Source organism: Sceloporus undulatus, chromosome 1 (assembly GCF_019175285.1).
Source record: "Sceloporus undulatus isolate JIND9_A2432 ecotype Alabama chromosome 1, SceUnd_v1.1, whole genome shotgun sequence".
NCBI classification, from domain to species: domain Eukaryota; kingdom Metazoa; phylum Chordata; class Lepidosauria; order Squamata; family Phrynosomatidae; genus Sceloporus; species Sceloporus undulatus.
Window position 1 is genome coordinate 23914361 of NC_056522.1, and position 21069 is coordinate 23935429.

A 21069-nucleotide genomic window follows, 5' to 3' on the forward strand; every position below is an offset into this window, starting at 1 on the left:
TTAATAAGTATACTTTTATACAAAACCAAAACAAAATGTATCAAACTCTTTGACAGTACATTGTCACTAGAAAAATGCTGGCCACGTTATTTGTCAAATGCCAATAGAAGGAAATGGGTATCTAAATGCTTTATCACACCAGCCTATTGTCTTCCAGCCATCATGTTGTTTAAAGCAAATGGAAACATACTAGCATGGAAACAATCACTATCACACCTTCTCTGCAGTAGTGCTATGGTGCTGCTTTGGTGATGCATGGTCCCGCAATCAGTCTTCTGTATGACTTCACTGACCCAGCCTTCCTCCCTATGTCCTCCCTATGTAGCACATGCATGCTGTTTATTTTTTCTTTTCTTGCCATAATTTCACAATTAAGCATTTTTATGCTTCTCAATGTCGCCATTTCACCCTTCCAATTGACATCACACATATACTCAATGTGACTCATAATTTGCCCACTTCATTCACATGTTTGTGTAGTGCACCAATCCCTTCATTGGTTCACTATCCAATTCAGCCACTGGTATGGGATCGTAGGACTTCAAGGCCTAAAATTCTAATAACCACTGGTCTTAGAAAGGTTTGCAAGCTAAATGTTCCTCATGTTTGATCTTCATGACTAGACTTCAATGCCACTGTTTATCTCAGAGAGTTGTTGCACCATAACAGGAACCTCTAACTAGCTACCTCAGTATGGAAAAGATATACAGACTGCTCAATAGGATAACATACTCTATCTTTTACATTTGAATAAATGCCTCACCTTTGTCAAGTAGTCATGGATATTAAGTGTTGCAAGCTTTGTAAGGTGACCATTTAAACCCAGGGCCATGAGAAAGCCTGCATATTCATTGGCTAGTTCTGCATTTTTGGGTTTGTTGTAGACAATCCATGCTGAATCTATTTGAGAAGCTGGTGCTATTTTCAGTCCAGCAGCCACGCCATTGTGAAAGTTTGCCCAACAAGCCATGTTAGGAGGCACATCTATGTTGCCACTGTTGAGGTCTACTGTGGTATTTCTTGGAGGAGCTCGCCCTGCATAGAAAAATAAAATAATCAAATAAATGTAGTTAAAGCTGAAAAATGAGAAATCGGTAATGTTCTCATTTCTTTGTCAGAGATTTGAGAATATACAAAGAAAGTTCTACTTTTAAAAAAAGGCCATGACCACACTGCATGTATGTTTTTGTTTTGAGGTTATCTTAAACAGCACCAAACACACCTGTTAGGTTCAACTTGGGAATAGGTAACGGCTCTGTTGGCACTGGATGGTAAGAGAACAAAGTGAACATTCCTCTTCCTAAGGGTAGTGCCATAGTCCGTTGACAAAGCTGCAGCAGCCTGTTGTGGAAATGAAAATCGGAAAAAATATAGGCAGCATTCTTTTAAAAACAGATACACACACAGACCAGAAAATATATTACTAACAAGTATTTGGTTAGTATGCAAACGGATCTTGTAGCACGTTTGAGACTAACTGAAAGAAAGAAGTTGGTAGCATGAGCTACTTCAGTCTGCTTCCTCAGATGCATGCCCAAGTCTACAAAAGCTCATGCTACCAACGTCTTTACTTCAGTTAGTCTCAAAGATGCTACAAAATCTCTTTGTGTACTGATTTTCCAGACTATTACAGCTATGTCTTTGAAGTATTTGATTAATTAAATATAGTATACTGATAATGTTGTTATACTCAATGCCCTTCTTTTTAAAATTTGTAATTTCTAAGTTTTATTGGTCATTGGATATAGGCAGTGATTGTTAATTGCCATCTTTCCCTTAGTTTATAACTGAACTTAATTTATAGTTTATATGTGAGGACATTCTTATCTGCATTTAGAGTTGCCATTTCCCGCATTTGGGCAGTACTTTCCCGGGTTTTAGGCCCTTGGGAAGGTCCTGGCTCAGCTTTCCAGGTTTCCCGGGTTTTGGCCGATGCCACTGCGGCAACAGCGGCAGCAGTGAAAACCCAAGGCCCCCTTTTGCCGCTCCATCACCCTCAAGTCGCTACGGAGCGCCCAAAGAAGGAAGCCTTGCCAGGGCGAGGCTTCCTTCTCCCTCGGCTCTGCGCTGCCTGGGATGGAACTGAGGGAGAAGGAAGCCTTGCCGCGATGAGGCTTTCTTCTTTAGCTCCGCACCTCCCGGGACGGAGCCGAGGGAGAAGCCAAGCCACGATGAGGCTTCCTTCTTCAGTTCCACTGCCCGGGATGGAGCCGAGAGGCCTGGCCGGCCAGCTAGGCCCCATAGAAGGCCGCTGCCACGGCAAAGGTCTTCTCCAACAGTGGGAGAGCTGCGCAGGCCTGGCCAGTTGGCTAGGCCCTAGAAAAGGAGGCCGCCATGGCAAAGCCTCCTCCAGCGGTAGCAGGGCCGCCGCAGGCTGCAGCAATTAGTTGGCAGCATGAACTTTCCTAATCAAGTCCATTCCTCAGATGCATCAGTCTCATAAGTACGATCTCAATATCTTTGAATTCTACTGTTGTGTGCCTTTTTAAAAAAAAATAATTAATGTTTTTGGCTTGTAGTTGGTTGTGTCCTCCATTTTTCTTGAATGTCCTATATTTTCAGGCAAATTTTGTCCTACATTTTACCCTACATTTTGTCCTACATTTTGCTACGTTTTGTCCCGGTTTGGTGGTGGCAAATTATGGCAACCCTATCTGCATGTGTGACTGAACCTTCCATTTCAAACCAAAATACATTTCTAAACACACACACATACAATTTATGTACACATTCACATACACTATACACATTAAAATACATTTTTACATAAAATATTTTAAACTTGGTATGCAAACTGAAGTCATGATCTTTTTGATTGTATTCTTCTACGTATGAACAAAACATTTCCTGTATGTAGATTAAGAACACAGAGGATAGCATCTGATGGATGAAGATGCCTGCATGAGTACTTCCTCTGCTTTCAAGTAAGTAGATACTGGCCTTTTACAGACAGCCAAAATAAAGCTGCTTCGAGTCACAGTGGAGGTATGGTGTTTCAATGATGCATGCGTCCTAAGAGTCCAGAAGTCACACCAAAGCCACACTCCAACCCTAAGGACTGGAGCGGGTTTGTGTGGCCTCTGGACTCTTTATGACGCATGCCTCATAGAAACACCCATACCTCCACTGTGACTTCGAAGCAGCTTTATTTTGGCTGTCTGTAACAGGCCACTGGCACAGGTGAGAATGTCATAGCATCAGTTCTTGCCACATGCTCTGTAGATTCTCATGGCATTCAAGTGGCATATTAAATCCACATTGTAAATTTCATGTAAAAAAAGGCCTTCAGAATTCTAGGATGTTATCAATACTAGCCCAATGGATGTAAAGCTTTTTTCCTAAGTTTTCTTTTCTCCTCTCTCCATAATAGTTGGCCCTCCATAGATTCTACATCCATGGATTGAACCATCCACGGCTTGAAAAAGCTTTTTAAAAATCCAAAAAGCAAACCTTGATTTTGTTATTTTATGGAAGTGACACTATTGTATATAATGGGACTTGAGCATCCACAGATTTTGGTATCCATGAGGGATCTAGAAACCAAATCTCTTTGGATCAATGGGATTTATTTCAAGATCCCCATGCAAATGCAAAAAAATGTGGATGATATAAACACACACACTTCAACATGTCCATGTTCACATCATCACCAATGAATAATATGGGCCATGATGATCCACAAGTGGATCCGAAGCCTATGCATCCAGAGGGCTTACTGTGTTTTAACCAAGTTAAAGGAAAGAACAGCAGACTTCTGCCTTTCTCTTTTCTGCTGTTAATTATGGTACTGTATTTATACCCCACCCTTCAGCCCCTAAAGGCTATCAGAGTGGCTTACAATTATTTTTTTAATTAGACAGTTCCCTGCCCTCAGGCTTACTGTAGCATAACCTGGGAAAAGAAAGACTGCATGCTCCCAGCACGTCCCATGCTGTTAAAAATACAAAGTTTGTTCTAAGGAAAGCTGGGAAAATATGTGTCAATCCAGACACTACTGAGCTGCAACTCACATGAGCTGAAGCCATAGTCAGTGGTGAGTGGTGATAGCTTCTGTGGTCCAAGAAACATCTGGAGGACCCCAAACTCTCGAAACACCAGCTCAATGCTAAAATGTTACACACACTTATTCAAAAAAATTAGTTGCTCCCTCCTTTAGAATTGGGTTTGCTTTTGCCTTCAAGCATCTCTACTAGCAGCAGAGGGGCACACTTCCTTTCTTTTTTTTTCCTTCCCTCCTTAAGGACCTACTTTTGGCCTTCTGCTACTCAGATGTATTGTCAGCATTACAGATCAACATAACAGCTCTCCACTGTTTTCCAGGTTGAGATTCTGTTTGTGGAGTTTATTTAAATAAAAAGGTGCTAAAGTAGAACCCTACTTCTCTTCCATCACCCTGTCCACATTTTAAAAAGATGTTTAAATAAAGGCAGAAGGCAAAGCAAACCCACCCAACTAAACAGTCTTTATTTCTTATGCACAAGGAAGGTTATACAGCTATCTACTGTGCTAAAAGCTCTTTGGGGTAAACAGATTGACAGAAGAGTCAGAATACCAGTCATTAGAGCTACCTCTGCACCAAACAATGATGTTAAATCTTAACCCCTAGAAGAAAAATTATCTTTTCAGTAAGGTACTTTTTTTTTGGTCTTGTTTCCCATCTGCCCACACCATTACAAAGAGCCACATCCTTAAGAGATTCCACTACCTGGAAAGCACAGCTAGGGAGAGTCACACAGGGCAAAAGTTTGAAGACCAGTATGCTGAGGTAGCGTGATCCTCTGATTAACAAGCTAGTGGGAATGCCAACAATTTACCGGTTTTCTTTTTCTTCAATATATTCATGGTCACTGACTTCTGGCATCTGAATTACATTGACACGGACAGGGTGGGCACTCTGCAGAAGCCTGCGCACCTCTTGCACCCTCAAGTCTTCGCTCCATATCAGTGACATCACTTCCTGGTTCATATCATTCATTCCATCATCATCCTCTTCGGACTCTGTAGTTGAGGGCATATCGGATGAGAGCATTTGTGTGTCTGACTTTTGGAGGTGGGAGGGGGGGAAAGACAAAGACAGAGCATGAGAAACTGGCTCTTCAATGAACTGCAAAATACAGAAGTGCATATACAGTCCATCTGCCCTGCTTTCTGTAAAACTGCATAATTTGTTAAACTGGGACTATTATTTAATTTTAATTTAAATACTGTTAATACACCCACATGTAGAAAATCTAAAACTATCTGAATTAATCTTCAGCCTTGATACTTACAACTTTACTCTTTGGCAAGTTTCCCTCACAAGCTTGTTTGGAAAGATCCTGACGGCCTATCAAAAGACAGACAGCTTCTGGCCAGTCAGAGGCAGGTTGCTGCCGGCAGTGGTATATTGCATCTCTGATAGGAAGAGCAACTCCAAAAGGCAAGGATTCCAGATCTCTTAAAGTAAATCCTGGTATTTACATAGAAAATAAGTATGATAACTTTGGGCTTGACTTGTAGGCAATTAAAAACAACAACAACAACTGAGAACCTTTTACGTACTGTCATTATTCAAATAAAAAACAAACAAGCTTCATTTATATACTGCTTCATACCACCTAAGCAGTGTCTAAGCGGTTTACAACTGTAAGCTAATTTGCCCCCAACAGTCTGGGTACTCATTTTAGCGACCTCGGAAGGATGCAAGCCTGAGTCAAGCTTGAGCCCTTTTGCTGGTCTTAAACTCACAACCTTGTGGTTTTGAGCGAGTGGCTGCAGTACAGGCATTTAACCACTACGCCACCAGGGCTCCTATTCCTTGCAAACACAAGAGCAAAGGTGTGAACATGTGGGTACAAGATTCAAAACCTCTGGCAGAACTCTCAGATAACTTCTTAAAGGAGTTGAGTCTGGTCTAATAATAACAACAGTTTATAGATACACATAGTTCTTCTTTTATTCCACTATTCTTTATAGATACACATAATTCTTCTTTTAATCCACTATTGCTCTGGGTCATTTAGAGGTGGCAGATTTCTGAAACATTACAAACCTGTTAAAGCTATTTAGCCAGAACCAACAATAGCATGCTTATTTTCAAACTAAATCAAAAAACTAACTTCAGCTTTCACCCATTTAAAAAGAAAGTTTCTAGCCTCATAGCAGTAAAAGAGAAATTCTAAAAATGCATGAAAATCCATCCAGACCAATTTGTTTTGGTTTACACTACGTCCCTGGAAAAAAAAAAAGTTACAAATCTCCTTACCTACATTTGTCATCCAGAGAACAAGTTTCTCAGCAAGACTGGAAGCTGATGTGTTGTGCCTAAAACTGCACCTGCACAACGAAAGGGAAACCAATTTAAACAGAATATATGGATTTATTTAGCACCAAAAGCAATGTGCACAATAGATAAACAAGGTAGCAGTGGAGGAACTGGCCAAACATTTACAAACAAGAGATGAGGATAAGGTAAAAAAAAAAAAATCAATACAATAGTTAGTCAGAAGGTGTAATGTGCTTGGGTAGGTGTGCCTTGCTGCCACTGGGCGTGGAAGGTGGAAGCCAGGCCGCTAAAAAGGGAAAGTATCAAAAATTTCTACCTTCCATTTGCCCAACTATTGTGCGAGAGACAGTTACAACTCTACTTATTCTACTTACTAAAATCCACATTTTAATTTGTGGTGTAGTGGTTTGAGTGTTGGACTGTGACTCTGGAGATCAGGGGTCAAATCACCGCTCAACCATGGAAACCTATTGGATGATCTTGGGCAAATCACACTCTCTCATCCTCAGAGGAAGGCAAAGGTAAATCCCCTGTGAATCAACTCTGCCAATAAAACCCCATGATGGGTTCAGCTAAGGGTCACCATAAGTCAGAAATGACTCAAAGGCACACGACAACAACTGCAACAACCCACCCTGGGTCCCACACTGGGAGAAAGATGGAACAATAAATAAATAAATAAATAGCTGTAGTAAAAAACATATGCAAAAGGCCTTCCCCTCAAGCAACAGTTGGATATAAGGATTGGGAGTAAGGGTCCCCAAGACTGAGGCTGTAATTTCCAGGCAGGCTGGAGTCCTGGTATCCCTTAGTACTGCCTGAAAGGACAACCATTGGGATGAGACTGTGCAGACTACAATATAACAGTGTAAACAGAATCATTCCTTTTGCTGGCATACTCTGGTCTCTCTCTCTTATTCTCCTGATCCCTTGTTCTTAGAAAATCTCAAGATTCTTGCATTTTATAATTCCCCATGAAGGTAAAGCTGAAAATGGGAGATAAAGAAGAAAGATAAAAACTTAAGATGTGTGGGTCACCGCAAAAACCTATGGTCCTTTAAAGAAAGAGACCATCTTGGGTACACTAAAGGAGAAATCAGGACAAACCCTTCAACTGAGAAAGCACATCAGAATCCTCTGAAGTGGATTTTCATGGGTCAAGAGATGATAAATGTGATAAACAACAAAACCATTTCCAAAAGCAACATTTTGAATTTTGTTTTCTTATTAGCTTACCGGGGCTCTTCCAGTTCGGTCTGCTGCTTCCGTGGCCCTAAAACAAAAGGGGAGACAAAATGAAAATATGTCACTTGGAATGGCTAGAGTCTAGACAAACAGCAAGGAATGAATTGAAATATTCCTTTGGGCATTTGGATAGCCTCAAACGTTATCCTACCTGATGTTATCTTGGACAAATAGTTGGATGCTTCATTTAAAACCGCTCTTTCATCACCAAGTATGTAGAGTGCAACACTCTGCTCAGAAAAAAGGAATTCTGTCTTAGGTTCTGCTAACAAAAGATCTAACATGTTCGTTTAAGTGACAGAGAGAAGAAAGAAAACAATTTGGGAGGTGTTTACTGACTTTACATAAGAATATGCATTCAAGATTAGACAAATTAGCTATGAGTTGAAACCAAATCATATGAAATCATCTCATACCAAACCAGACTACAAGTTCATCTAGACCACTGTTGTCTAAAGTACTGGTCTAAAGTACCTTTCACTGTCCAGATTTTTTGGGATCTGAACTCCCAGAATCCTGAATCAGCCTGGAGTATAGTCAAGGATTCTGGGAGTTGAAATCCAAAATGTCTGGAAGACCAAATGCACTGGTCTATGTGCATTGTCTCTCTAAGGTCTAAGCAGAGGTCATAACCAGCCCTCTACCTTGAACCTTTTACAGGAGATGCAAAGGAAGGAAACTGGTACCTTCAACTATATACAGCATTATGTTGTAGCAGCCACTGTTAACTCACCCTTATTGTCCTAAAAGCATCCCTTGAGAATGGTTCCTGCAATTCATGTGGAGTGTTGATACATTACATTAAGGACTCCTGACAGACCCAATGATTATCCCAGGGTTTCTTCTGATATGCTTGACATAACTGCTTCTGCTTCTTAGATCTGAAGCTAGCAAACACATTTTACTATAGTGTGTGTCTCACAATAGTATGAGAAAGTTCTCACTTAGAAGGAGTAAACAAGTGGCTAATTGCAAGACTGTCTCTGAACTTTGGTGCATGTATCAATGTCCATGTTCAATATGTATTGTAAAAACACATTTAATATGTTTTTATCCTGTTTAAGCTATTTTATTATTTTAATCTTGGATTGTTTATGGTTTTATCTTCAAATCCCTGCTCAGCTGTAGAAGGCCACTGGGCCACCCTGGCCAAGTCACATTCTCTCAGTTTCAGAGGAAGGCAAAGGCAACCCCCTTCTGAACAAATCTTCCCAATAAAACCCTGTGATAAATACACCTTAGAGTCGGCATAAGTCAGAAATGACCAGAAGGCACAGAACAACAACAACATTGTTTTATCTGTATGCTTCCCTGGAGTCCCACAATAAAGGGTAGGTTAAACATAAATAAATATTACAATACAATCTTAAGCTTCATATACCAAAGCATATATTTTCACTTTTAGAAATTCCAGATTAGAATACTCCATATTTCTCAGTCAATGAGAATGGTATGCGTGTGTTATAAATATGTTAAGCTGTTCAACAAACAAATTCAAATAAATGTTCCCATGAACATGACATGAAGTTAAACAGAGCAGGATCAAGATAAGATGGTACACATGACACACATACCCCAGTCTATAGTGGAAAAATATAAGTGAAAACACTGCAGATTTTCTGCAGATGATTACTAACTCCAAAATTTGCTTTGGGGCAGTCAACATAATGATAAGACCAGCTGTGTCCCAAAACCTAAGTAGCTTGTTCATTAAATTATTTCACTTTCTCATGTGAAATAGAGCTATGATTCTATATCACCAGCAATCAAATAAATATGTAAATAAACAATCAAACTAACTAGAGACCTTCCAAATGTTGAGCTGCAACTTCCAACAGCTTTAGCCAGCAAAGCAAACGATGAAGGATACTGTAAACTGCAGTTCGACTACATCAAGAAAGCCGAAAGTTGCCAGCCCTATTTTAAGGCTTAATAACAGCTCAAAGGATTTAAGACATTTAGAAACCCTGTTCACCTGCTCTGCTTCAATGACATTTGTTCCATTATGGATCGTGCAGCTTAAAACAGAAATACTTCAGGCATGCATGAAGTTAAGCATAAGAAACATATCTGCAGAACTGAGTCCCTTCAATGGGGATTGTAGTACATACCAGGACTACTAGTTTGCTCCTTTCACAAATTCCAGGCAAGTAAGGGTAGGGTGGCACATCTTCTCCCTTCAAGCAGGAACTTAGCCACTGAAAAATACTTGGAGGCTCCACCAAAAAAAAGGCTGGGTGTTGCATGCCACACACTGTTTTTAAAATAAAGTTTTAAAAAAGGAGAACAGAATTAATATACTCTGGCCACTAGAGGCCCCTTGCTAATCTTACAAGTGAAGAAACCTGAATACAAAACATTCATGGTTACAGCCAATAGAAACTTCCATGATCAGAGCAGCACCAGTTTTTGCCCTGCGCATGCTACTGTGGCAATCTATGCAGTACATCAATATACCACCCATTTATACATGGCCAGTTGGATATAAATTCATGATTTATAATGAATACTAGGTGTTGTAGGCTATATTTCAGAGGGAGTAACTGGCAAAACCACCTCTGAGTATTCCCTGCCTAAGCAAAAACCCTATAAAATTGATGAGATTGCCTTAAGTCAACAGGTGATTTGAAGGCACATGAACACAAACATAGTTATTGAACAATATGAACAATATTGTCCATGATAAGCAAGTACTTATTATAGACACAGCTTATGGAGGCAGAGTTGTCTGACATATTTTCCACGAAGGTAGAGTTGTATGCCCTAACCCCTACAAAAATGCAGCCTTCAGTTTTTAAAGTTGGTGCTGTCCTCGTTTTCTCAAACCTATGAAAATGGTTCTGTTCCCACTCAGCCAAGGAAACCCAATACTCTTGGAACTTGCCTGGATCGATTATGCATGTTTGCCTGGAAGCCTTCACCAGCACTGGATAATCTCTGTAGTAATAATCGAGGTAAGCTTCTAGAGTTAAGTCTCTAAAAGGAGGAAATAAGGAGCAAATTGCATTCTAAGCATAAGATGCACAAGATGACATGCAATTATTAATTAAGGGGATGGGAAAAGGGAAAGCTTAGAAAAGTTACTTTTATGGACTACAGCCTCTATAATGTTCCAGCCAGCATGGGCAGTGGCTATGTTGGTTGGAGATTTTGGAAGTGGTAGTCCAAAAAATATTTTCCCCAGCTCCGATGGGGATTAAGCAGTTTCAGGACTCCATTTAAAATAGTAGTAAAGAAACCTTGCTTATATTGGAATGAAGAAATATAGTAGAATCATGGAATCATAGAATTCGAAGAGATCACAAGGGCCATCCAGTCCAGCCCCCGGGCAACGCATACCTGACAGGTGGCCATCCAGCCTCTGTTTAAAGACTTCCAAGGAGGGAGACTCCACCACACTCCAAGGGAGTGTGTTCCACTGTCGAACAGCCCTTACTGTTAGGAAGTTCCTTCTAATGTTGAGGTGGAATAAAGTAAGAGGAGGCCCAAAATTTGTGATAGCACAAGGGGAAAAGGCCAAATGATAACTGTTTGACAGTACAAATAAAAAGCTAAACCCTTGCCCATTCACTATCATTCGCTGAGGATCTGAAAATACATTGTTCCTACATCTGCCATCCCTACTAGTAGGAATGTCCTGTGTCTTTTGCAGTAAAGCTGTAATGTGTAAACCAGAAGTAATATTTGTGGCCCTGAAGTGCAGGCAAGATGCATGTGCTTTTTTTTTTAAAAAAAAAAATCATTATTCAAACATGCATCCAGAAATCCACACATTAAACATTTAAACAACAATACTTTCCATCTAAAACCTCAAAAAAAATCTAACAGGCATTCTAAATTTATCTAACTTCCTTCTTAGTCACTAGTTTAGATATTCATACTCCATTTACCATCCTTCTTCCATTCTCTTTCTACTATCCTCCTCCCTGTTTACCTCTTCTGACTCCCCACTACTACCACCTCCTCATCTCACATCCATCTCCCATAATCATTTTAACCACTGTTTTTGTGGGGTTTTCGGGCTATGTGGCCATGTTCTAGAAGAGTTTATTCCTGGCGTTTCGCCAGCCACAGATGCTGGCGAAACGCCAGGAATAAACTCTTCTAGAACATGGTCACATAGCCCAAAAAACCCACAAAAAACTATGGATGCTGGCCATGAAAGCCTTTAACTTCACATTTTAACCACCTTTAATTTCTCTTCCATCTTCTTATCACTCCACCTTCTTATATCTTTCTCTTACCCATCCAACCAACCTCTTTACCTTCTACTACCTACTCGAACCTTCTCTCACTTCCCCAATCTTATCATATTCTCCACTCTACACCTTCTTTCTTTCATTCATCTTCTTCTCTTGCCTTCAACTTTCCAACTCAGTCCAAATGATGATGCCCAATCCCATATCCTTCCTTTCATCACCCCCTCTATACTTCTCACTATCCAATTATCACAATTTATAATTCTATTTTCTCCAATTTACTTCTCCTCTAAGTAATTTGAAAAACAACTAATCTAGCTTAATCTAACTAATCTAATAAACCTATTGTTGCTAACGGACCCCCCCTTTTAAAAAAAATTCTACTGGTTTTGGATCAGTATGTATTTTATTAGACGATTCATTTTTTCATTCTCTGAGTAAACTTTTCAAATTCTAGCATTTCATATAATTTAAAAATCCTATCATCTTCATTTGGGATAGTCTTAGCTTTCCACTTTTGAGCAAATATAATCCTTGCTGAAGTTACCAAATAAAACAGGTTTTGCCAACTTTGTTTTCTAATTCCTCTTCAAAAATTCCTAACAAACTCTTTTCAACAACTAAACATTCTTAATATTGATTGTCAGCATGTTGCAGTAGTAGCCCAAAAGTAGGTCTCAAGATATTTAAAATATATTGAAAAATCCACAATGGTATCAGTAGGGGTTGGCAAGAAAGATAGACGGGTGGCTGAATTGCCACTTCCTATCCACATCTACCACTGACATACACACTACCTTTCACCCCCTCTACCACTGTGGAGCAAAAGTGGCACATCTTCCTACTGCTAAGTGGCTTCTGCAAATGGATCTCCTTCATCACATGTACAAAGGGAGATCCTCCGAATCCTATATCCACTGGCACACTCTCCCAGAGACCTTAAGACTGTGCTGTAAAATAATAGAAAAGCAATAGAGCCCTAACTACAGAGATAAAAGACATCAACTCCTCCTTCCTCTTTGACAGAAACTAGTCCTGGTAACTTACCCTTTTACTCACCTAATTGTAATTGAAAAGAAAAAAAAAAAAGAAAAAAAAGGAAAGGAAAAGGAAAGGAAAGATGAAATCTACTTTACAGTCTGATTCCAAATCTTTTTAACTACTGCCAAGAAAAACAAGCAGCTCAAGTTCATTTCTATGAGAACATACCTTGCTAGTTGAACCAGAAGGATAACAAGTGAACGAATTCCTTCACCCATTAGGCAGTTCAGTTTCAGCTCCTCATAGATTAAATGGAGCACACAGAAAATAGAAGGAATGTGGGGGAAAAGAAGAGTGGTAGAATCCAAGCAGTGGTTATGTGAAATATTGTCTTTGGGAAATTTTACTTCCAGTGGATCCAATCGTAACGCTTTAGCCAAAGGGTGAGACTCAACATTTTTATGGTAGTCAGAATTTAGAAGATATTCCCCATCCTAAAAAAAAACCAGAAAAAAGAGATATAGCGTATGGTTTTAGTTTACATACTTGACACACAATAATTACTGCAGTGTTGAATATTCCAACTGAATTTATGACTTTACAATCAAAAGATAAACACAGCTTTTTGCTTACAAAAGGAAATTGTTCTTGACATAGGGATAAAAGGTTGTCTGAATAGACACTCAAAGCACCTCAGTGGTTAGAGTAATCATTGATGGTGTACTGATAAAAACAGCCTTCTCCCAACATGGTGCTCTCCAGAGGGCGGATCACAACCATATTCATATTCAACAATCACCATATAATTTTTTAAGGGACACGTCAAATCCAATGAATTTACAAATTACTAGGAACTGTCAGTTAAATACTTCTCTTACTTCATCTGATCCTGTATCTGAAGGTCGAGCTTTCTTGGGAGCAATGACTGGAGAAAGAGATCCTTCAAAATCAAGCTAAAACGAACAGACAAGCAAGTTATCCCAGAGTGCTGGACGTTGGTTTTAATATACACTACAAATGACTCAAAAGAAACAAAAAATTATATGTATTAATCCCACATACAGCTGATATTACTCTTTTCCATCACTTTTACATTTGAATGCAATCACAAAGTTAGGGTGATTAATTACACTTACAAGCTGAACTTTATTAAAAGGTAAAGGAAAAGGTTTCTCCTTTGACATGAATGTCCAACTGTAGGGGGTGATGCTCATCTCTGTTAATAAACCGAGGGTGCCTCTATTTTCAAAAGACGACCCTGCGGTCATGTGGCCAGCATGCCTCATGGAATGCTGTTAACTTCCCGCCAAAGTGGTACCTATTTATCTACTTGCACTTTTACATGGGTTTGAACTGCTAGGTTGGCAGAAGCTGGGAGTTCACTCCATCACGCAGCACTTGGGTCTCAAACTGCCAACCTGCTGACCTTGCAATAGTCAGAGTCAGCATCTTAACCACTGAGCCGCCTTATTACTTTCACTTAAAAACAAGCACCACTAATCTCAATAGAAACTACTGATAATTAAGAAAAGTGAGGATGACAGTCTTAGTAACTACCCTGGTAAACTTCAGTAGGACCTTGGATTTGGTCCACAATCCACCTGAGAGATTTTTGTGGGGCTATGTAGGAAGCATACTGAGCTATACAACCAAGATTCAACAGTTCTACTGATCTAAATCCATTCTAGAGATTTCTTTCAGAAACAGGCCTCTTAAATTTTCAGCTAAATGATGACAAACAGTTGGCTGTAAGGGGTGAATCCAGCCCCTGTCTAATATACAATTTTCACCAATTAAATTTGGAAAACTCTGCTGTGTTTTCACCAAAAATAAGAAGACTAAAATAATGAGAAACAGTTCAAAAGCAGCTTGGAAAAGTTATATTTTAGACAAGCAGCCCTGGTGGTGCAGTGGTTAAATGCCTGTACTGCAGCCACTCACTCACAAACCATAAGTTCAATAGCTGCAAAGGGACTCAAGCTCGATCTGGCTTGCATCCTTCCAAGGTCGCTAAAATGAATACCCAGATTGTTGGGGGAAATTAGCTTACACTTTGTAAACCGCTTAGGGAGTGCTTAAGTGCACTGATAAGCGATATAGAAATGTACTTGCTATTGCTATAACACTGAGTACCCTCTAGCCAGCATGGTCACACTGGCCAGGAGATTCTGGGAACTACAGAAGCTCTGTCTAGAGTGCAATATTTTTATCATTTTGCAATGCGTGTATGTGCATTGTTATATATGAATATATGATCTCTCTCTCTCTCTATATATATATATATATATATATGTATATGAATTTTGATTGAAAACACATAAACTATAGAGCCAGCATGGTGTACTGGTTCCAACTCTGGGAGACCAGGATTCAAATCCTTTCTTGGCCATCAAAACTCACTGGATGACTTTGGGCGAGTCACATTCTCTCAGCATCAGAAAACGGGCATGGCAAACCGCCTCTGAACAAATTTGGGCCATAAACCCTCTGAAAAGGTGGGATTTCCCCCTCAAAACTGATGCTTCAAAATGCCTTGCTTTAAAGGAGAATCAAAACAAATGCAGACCACAACGTGCTCTGATTTATACACAACATGCTAACAGAACAAAATGCACCTTAGTCAAGAGAACAAAATGCATCACTGTCAAAGAACTCTAATCATCAGGAAGTTCTTCTTAAGGTTTAGAGGGATCACCATTTATTGCCGGATAAGCTTTCTGGTGTATAAAATTATTGTTTTTCAAGTGATACCTTATTATTTGGTCTTATTTAGAAGCCAAGGGATGACACTGCATGGTAACTTACATTGCGAGTCCAGGCCACTCTCTCTGTGTTGTAACCCATCATGTTCATGAGACAGGTCACAAATAAGCTCCACTCTGAGTAGTAACTTGGTCCTCCTGGTGCATTGTATGCATTATACCATCTGACAAGCATTTGCACAGCAATCTCTTTAGGCAGGATGTATTTAATGCCTTGTAAACATCTTTTGACTGTTCCAGATAAAGATGAGAGAGGAAAGGACAACAAAAACAAAAAATAATTGTTAGATTATTGCGTGGTCTTTGACTATTCAACCAATGTCTAAGACTTGAAGTTTATTCCATACTGCATTAGCTGGTCAGGGTCACTATAAATATAACAGAAATGGTCTATTAAGGACAGACTGTGAAATCCATGTTCTTCCCTGGGCTCAAATGCAGCTAAGAATTATATCTGCAATGGTTATAACTGAAATTAGTCTTTGACTTAACTGCAGGAACTAAAGAGGGACTAGTGACCATCTTATATTCATTTCCCTAGACTTGAGAACAGCACCAACCCCTTCTGATGAAACATGTTCTATCAGAACAATACAGTGGTACCCCGGGATACGAATGCGCCGGGTTACGAATTTTTCGGGATACGAAAAAATCCCATAGGGATTTATTGCTTCGGCTTACGAAGGTTTCTTCGGGTTACGAAAAAACCGCGGCGCTATTTTCCGCCACCGGAGGGCAGCAGAGAGCTATTTTTCCATTAGCGCCTATGGGAATTCGGCTTACGAAGGTATTTCGGGTTACGAAATTAACCGCGGAACGAATTAATTTCGTAACCCGGGGTACCACTGTAGAATAAATGAGATGGATTCTTTGGGAGGTTGCTCCCTCTGCTAGGTGCTACTGCAAAGACCTGGTCCATGTCTGCTGAAGTAAGAAGGAACAGCAGCTCCACACAAGGATGTCTTCTGTCCACTGTTGGAAAAGTGACAGCAAGTGTTTTCTGAAAACACTCCAGAAAATGGGGGAGGTTGGTAAAACCAAGTGTCTTGCTTTGTTGGAGAATTACATCCCTTCAAGGTTTCTGGATGTATGTTCCGCTATTTTTTGTCAAAGACTTGTCTGTGTGCGATGGTTGATCCATCCAGCAGGGAAGTAGAGGAAGGGGCCGAGGGCCACAGAAATCATCTTGGAAGCCATGTGAAGCCCCTGCGTTACATGATTCTCACTCTGTCCTAAGCAGTCTAGGATATGATGAGATGTATAAAGAATAGGTCCCATGGAGAATATGAGTTAGGAGAAAATCTGGAGAGGAGCTATAATTATGTGGCAGAGCATGTAGTATGCATGCAGAAGGACCCAGGTCCAGTCTTTAGCATTTTCAGACAGGGTTGGCAAAAACTCCTGCTTGAAACTCCAGCAAGCCATTATTGCCAGTTAGGATCAGTTCTATCAGGCTAGACAGACAAATGGTCCAAATACAAAACAGTTTCCTATGTCAATGTTCCGAAGCACAGAAATGTATTGCTGAAACCCTGCTGCAGATCCTACAACTGTCAAATATATAGCATCTTAGCACAAGGGACAGGGCTCTCTCTGTTATGGCAACAATTATATGAAATAACTTCTCAAAAGAATTCTGACCGGCCCACTATTTTCTTTATTATTATGTCGAAAACTTATATTCTGGCTAGATTTTCTTCAATAGCAATCGCAAGTACATTTCTATACCACTTATCAGTGAACTAGCACTCCTTAAGCAGTTTACAATGTGTAAGCCAATTGCCCGCAACAAGCTGTGTACTCATTTTACCAAGCTACAAAAGGATGGAAGGCTGAGTGGACCTTGGAGCCCTGCCTGGGATCGAACTCACAACCTTGTGGCTGCAGTACTGGCATTTAGCTACTGCACCACCAGGGCTCCCGGGTATCTCTTCTAGGATTACTGATCTGGTTCATGGGCAGGAGGGAACAAGCCAGAGTATTACACCTTCCTGGGTTTGGAATTCCCAATAAACAAACTACGAACTGAAGGTCTGTGGTTTGTTTAGCCATTCCTTCTCACAGCAGGAGCAATATGGCTGCATTCACCAGCACAATGTGCCCTGTTCATAGCCATCCAAAATTCATAAAATCCTCATACCACACAGTACCTATTGCTGTGAATGCAAACCCAGTCTAAACAACATGGATCTCTCAGCTACAGTCAGGAGACTGGAAACAAGAGTACAGAGTTATACTTAAGTTGTACCAGAACCTGAATGTTCGTTTGTTGATTTCCATATTACTAGTTTAAAACTAGGAAAGAAGAAGATATGGATTCAGTATCATACCTAACTCTGAAGTTGCAATTTCAGGAATGCTAATTCTGACCATTGAGCCATTGCTGAGTTCCTAAGAGTAGAAAAGACAGAGATGTATCACGGCAACATTTAATTTCTACAGCACCCACCATTAAAAAGCTAAACTGCTTCTTGACACACACAAGGTATCTTCAAAATCAATTAGGAACCAACAAGCAAAGCAAAAGTTCATTATACAACAAAGATTAAATGAAATACATTAAAATTTTACATCCAATTAATATTTATTTTTAAAAATATTAAATGTTCCCTTTCTACAAGTCAGTATCAACAAATCATGGTCCCAGTTCACATGCGCTTCCTACTTCCCTTCTTTCCTCACATAACTTAATCCAGGGGTAGGCAACCTTTTTGAGCCGGGGGCCAGGTTGCTGTCCCTCAGACAACTGGGGGGCCGAAGTCAAAAAATAAATAATTAAATAATTTTTTTTATTTAAAAAAATGAAATAAATAAATAAACCGGGACAAATGTAGGACAAAATTTTCAAATGGAGGACACGTGAAAAAATTTGCTGCTTTTTAAATAAATGTTAATATAAATGCATATTTCTGAGGCTTCTATAGACAATTGTCCCCCTTGCCCGCCGCTTGCCCCCCCCTTGCCCGCCTCCTCCTGATAGGCCAAAGGCACCACGCCCTCACGTGAGAGGCCAAAGGCTCTGGCGGCAATCAGTGGCAGGACCAGGCGGGGGGCCGGTCCCAAGGCTTTGCCGGGCCGCATCCGGCCCGCGGGCCGCAGGTTGCCTACTCCTGACTTAATCCAAAAACCTTGAACCAAGAACTATAATCCTTCAAATTACAGTTCATCTTTCCAGATGCAAACTGTCATTTGAATTTATCATCAAGCTGAGTAGGGCTCAGCTGTTCGAAAATATGGCTTTGAAATGCCATGTTGAAATATAGACAATTTGTCCAAGGCAGTTTCATAGATGAGCAAAGGGTTGAATAAAGGTTCCTCACAATATATTTGGAAACTCTAACCATTGCATCATGCCACAGTTTGACTGATACAGGCCCAACTTAACCTACACAGCAATACTTACCAGAGTCACTCTATTCTGGACAGGATCTCTCACAGAATGAATAAAAGTTGCAAATTGCTGAAAAGTGCAGTCATCAATGTAAGAGTCTAGAAGTTTGGAAGAATCCCTCAGCTCTGGAACAGGGGATAACATTCCCTGCTAAAAGAGGAGCAAAAGTTATAATATTGTAATATGACAGAATCAAGGAGCTAGAGGAATCTTTGCAATTAATTAGTCCAAGCCCCCACTCAATGAGGCATCTTTCAACCACAGAATACCAGATACATGGCTAGATAGCCTCTGTTAACATCCCTCCAACCCACCATCTACTGGTGCAATTGAGAAGTTTTCCACTAATCCCGCTGCTGCCACCAACTATGAAGATTACCAACTATCCCTCCACTGTCATCAAATATGTAGACTTCCGTTTATCCCAACTAATGTCACCAAATGTAAGGGCTTACCCTTATCCCACCTCTGCCAGCAATGTGAGGACCTCGTCCTGTCCCACCACTGTAGTCACCAACTATGACCTCATAGATGCCCTCATGGTTCCTGTGTAAAATTTTATTTATCTTCTATCCCCACTGAACACCACCCTCTGTACAATCTGCTGCCAAAACAGACATTGTGTCTGAACTCAAGCTTTCCAATATGTAGAGTTCTTAGTGGCTCAAGTGTATAATACAAAAATAATAATCTGTTGAATAAAATCTAAACATGACATTAACATATAACATACACATAACATAAACATAATAGAATAAACAATTATTTAATACATCTAAATCAAATATCTTCCCCACTCTATTATCGTAACTAGCCTGACTAACTCTTCTCTGTCTCAGACTGACTAACTGTGACCACACATACTCCTGAACTCACACTCACTAATTCCTAATCATGACTGCTCTCTCATCCCTGAACAACTGTCATACAACAACCTTTTCAAAATCCCTTTAGATATTTCATAAATCACCTCTCACTCCCAACACTCCATTTTCTCACCCCTTCCCAACAGATCCCTACCTTATAAAATCTAATACACTGGTGCCTCGGGTTACGAAATTAATTCGTTCCGCCATTCCTTTCGTAACCCGAAAATTTCGTAACCCGAAAAGGCTTTCCGTTAGCACTGGAAAGCCTATAGCTGCACTTTGCAGCATTTGAATTTCGCGCCGAAATGAATTTCGTAACCCGAAAAATATTTTGTAACCCGAAAGTTTTTTCCAATCCAACTTTTTCGTATCCCGGAAATTTCGTAACCCGATCATTTCGTATCCCGAGGCACCAGTGTACCCAGTGCATACATGACTATATTATCTTAATACAACTGAAAACATAGAAAAGAGATGCATTAAAAAGGAATTAAATTATTACAATGTTAAAATAGATATTCAAAGAATAAAATACATTTTAAAAAGATAAAACTGTACAAAACACTTTAAAACAACATCCCAAGCCAGTCCTTTACAGCCATAACATTTTTAAAGCCTGTCTGAACATGTAGGTCTTAGCTTGCCAGTGGAAGGCCAACAAGAAGGGAGCCATTCTGGTCTCTCTGGGCAGAGAGTTCCATAGTGTAGTAGCAGCCACCGAGAAGGCCCTCTTACGTGTCACCACCAACCATGCTTGTGATGATGGTGGGATGGAAAGGAGGGCCTCTCCAGAGGGTCTCAGGGCCCGGGCCAGTTCATACAAGGAGACATGAAAGACAGTGACAACTGCACCTTTTATTAAAATCCTCCACCACTCCATCCCTCAACTGTCAGCTTTCCTGGGATTTATTTTCATCCACAGCCCTCTCAATTTAACTATATCTATTCTGTGCCCTTCAAGCATTCATCTGACAGCTGGGATGTCAAGGGAAAGTGAATAACAGCCCAAACAAAGAACAGTACTGAAAATTTCAATGGTCATGAAAGAAACTGTTGGTGAGGAAAAATCAGGGAGATCCTGAAATATTCATATACAGTGGGCCCTTGTTATCTGCTGAGGTTTGGTTCCAGGACTCCCCATGGATACCAAAATCTGTGGATGCTCAAGTCCTATTAAATATAATGGCATAGTGAAATGGTGTCCCTTATATAAAATAGCAACCGATTTTTGGTTATGGAATTTATGTATTTTTTTAAAATACTTTAAAGCCGTGGATGCTTGAATCCGTGGAAAAAATCCATGGATACCAAGGGTCGACTGTACAGTTCTCAGTGGGCAATGTTTAATACTACTCAT

The 21069-nt window shown here is 40.1% G+C and overlaps 1 protein-coding gene across 1 annotated transcript in view; it reads right to left on the reverse strand.

Moving 5' to 3' along the window:
* Positions 1-21069, reverse strand: part of ANAPC1 (anaphase promoting complex subunit 1) — a 71114-nt gene that overhangs the window by 33821 nt on the left and 16224 nt on the right. Inside the window, 14 exon segments of the mRNA XM_042439993.1 lie at positions 764-1035; positions 1223-1341; positions 4815-5041; positions 5271-5449; positions 6245-6315; positions 7502-7538; positions 7662-7740; positions 9622-9764; positions 10395-10486; positions 12919-13184; positions 13569-13643; positions 15496-15683; positions 17783-17843; positions 18856-18993. Coding sequence (XP_042295927.1) covers positions 764-1035; positions 1223-1341; positions 4815-5041; positions 5271-5449; positions 6245-6315; positions 7502-7538; positions 7662-7740; positions 9622-9764; positions 10395-10486; positions 12919-13184; positions 13569-13643; positions 15496-15683; positions 17783-17843; positions 18856-18993 — 1947 coding nt within the window.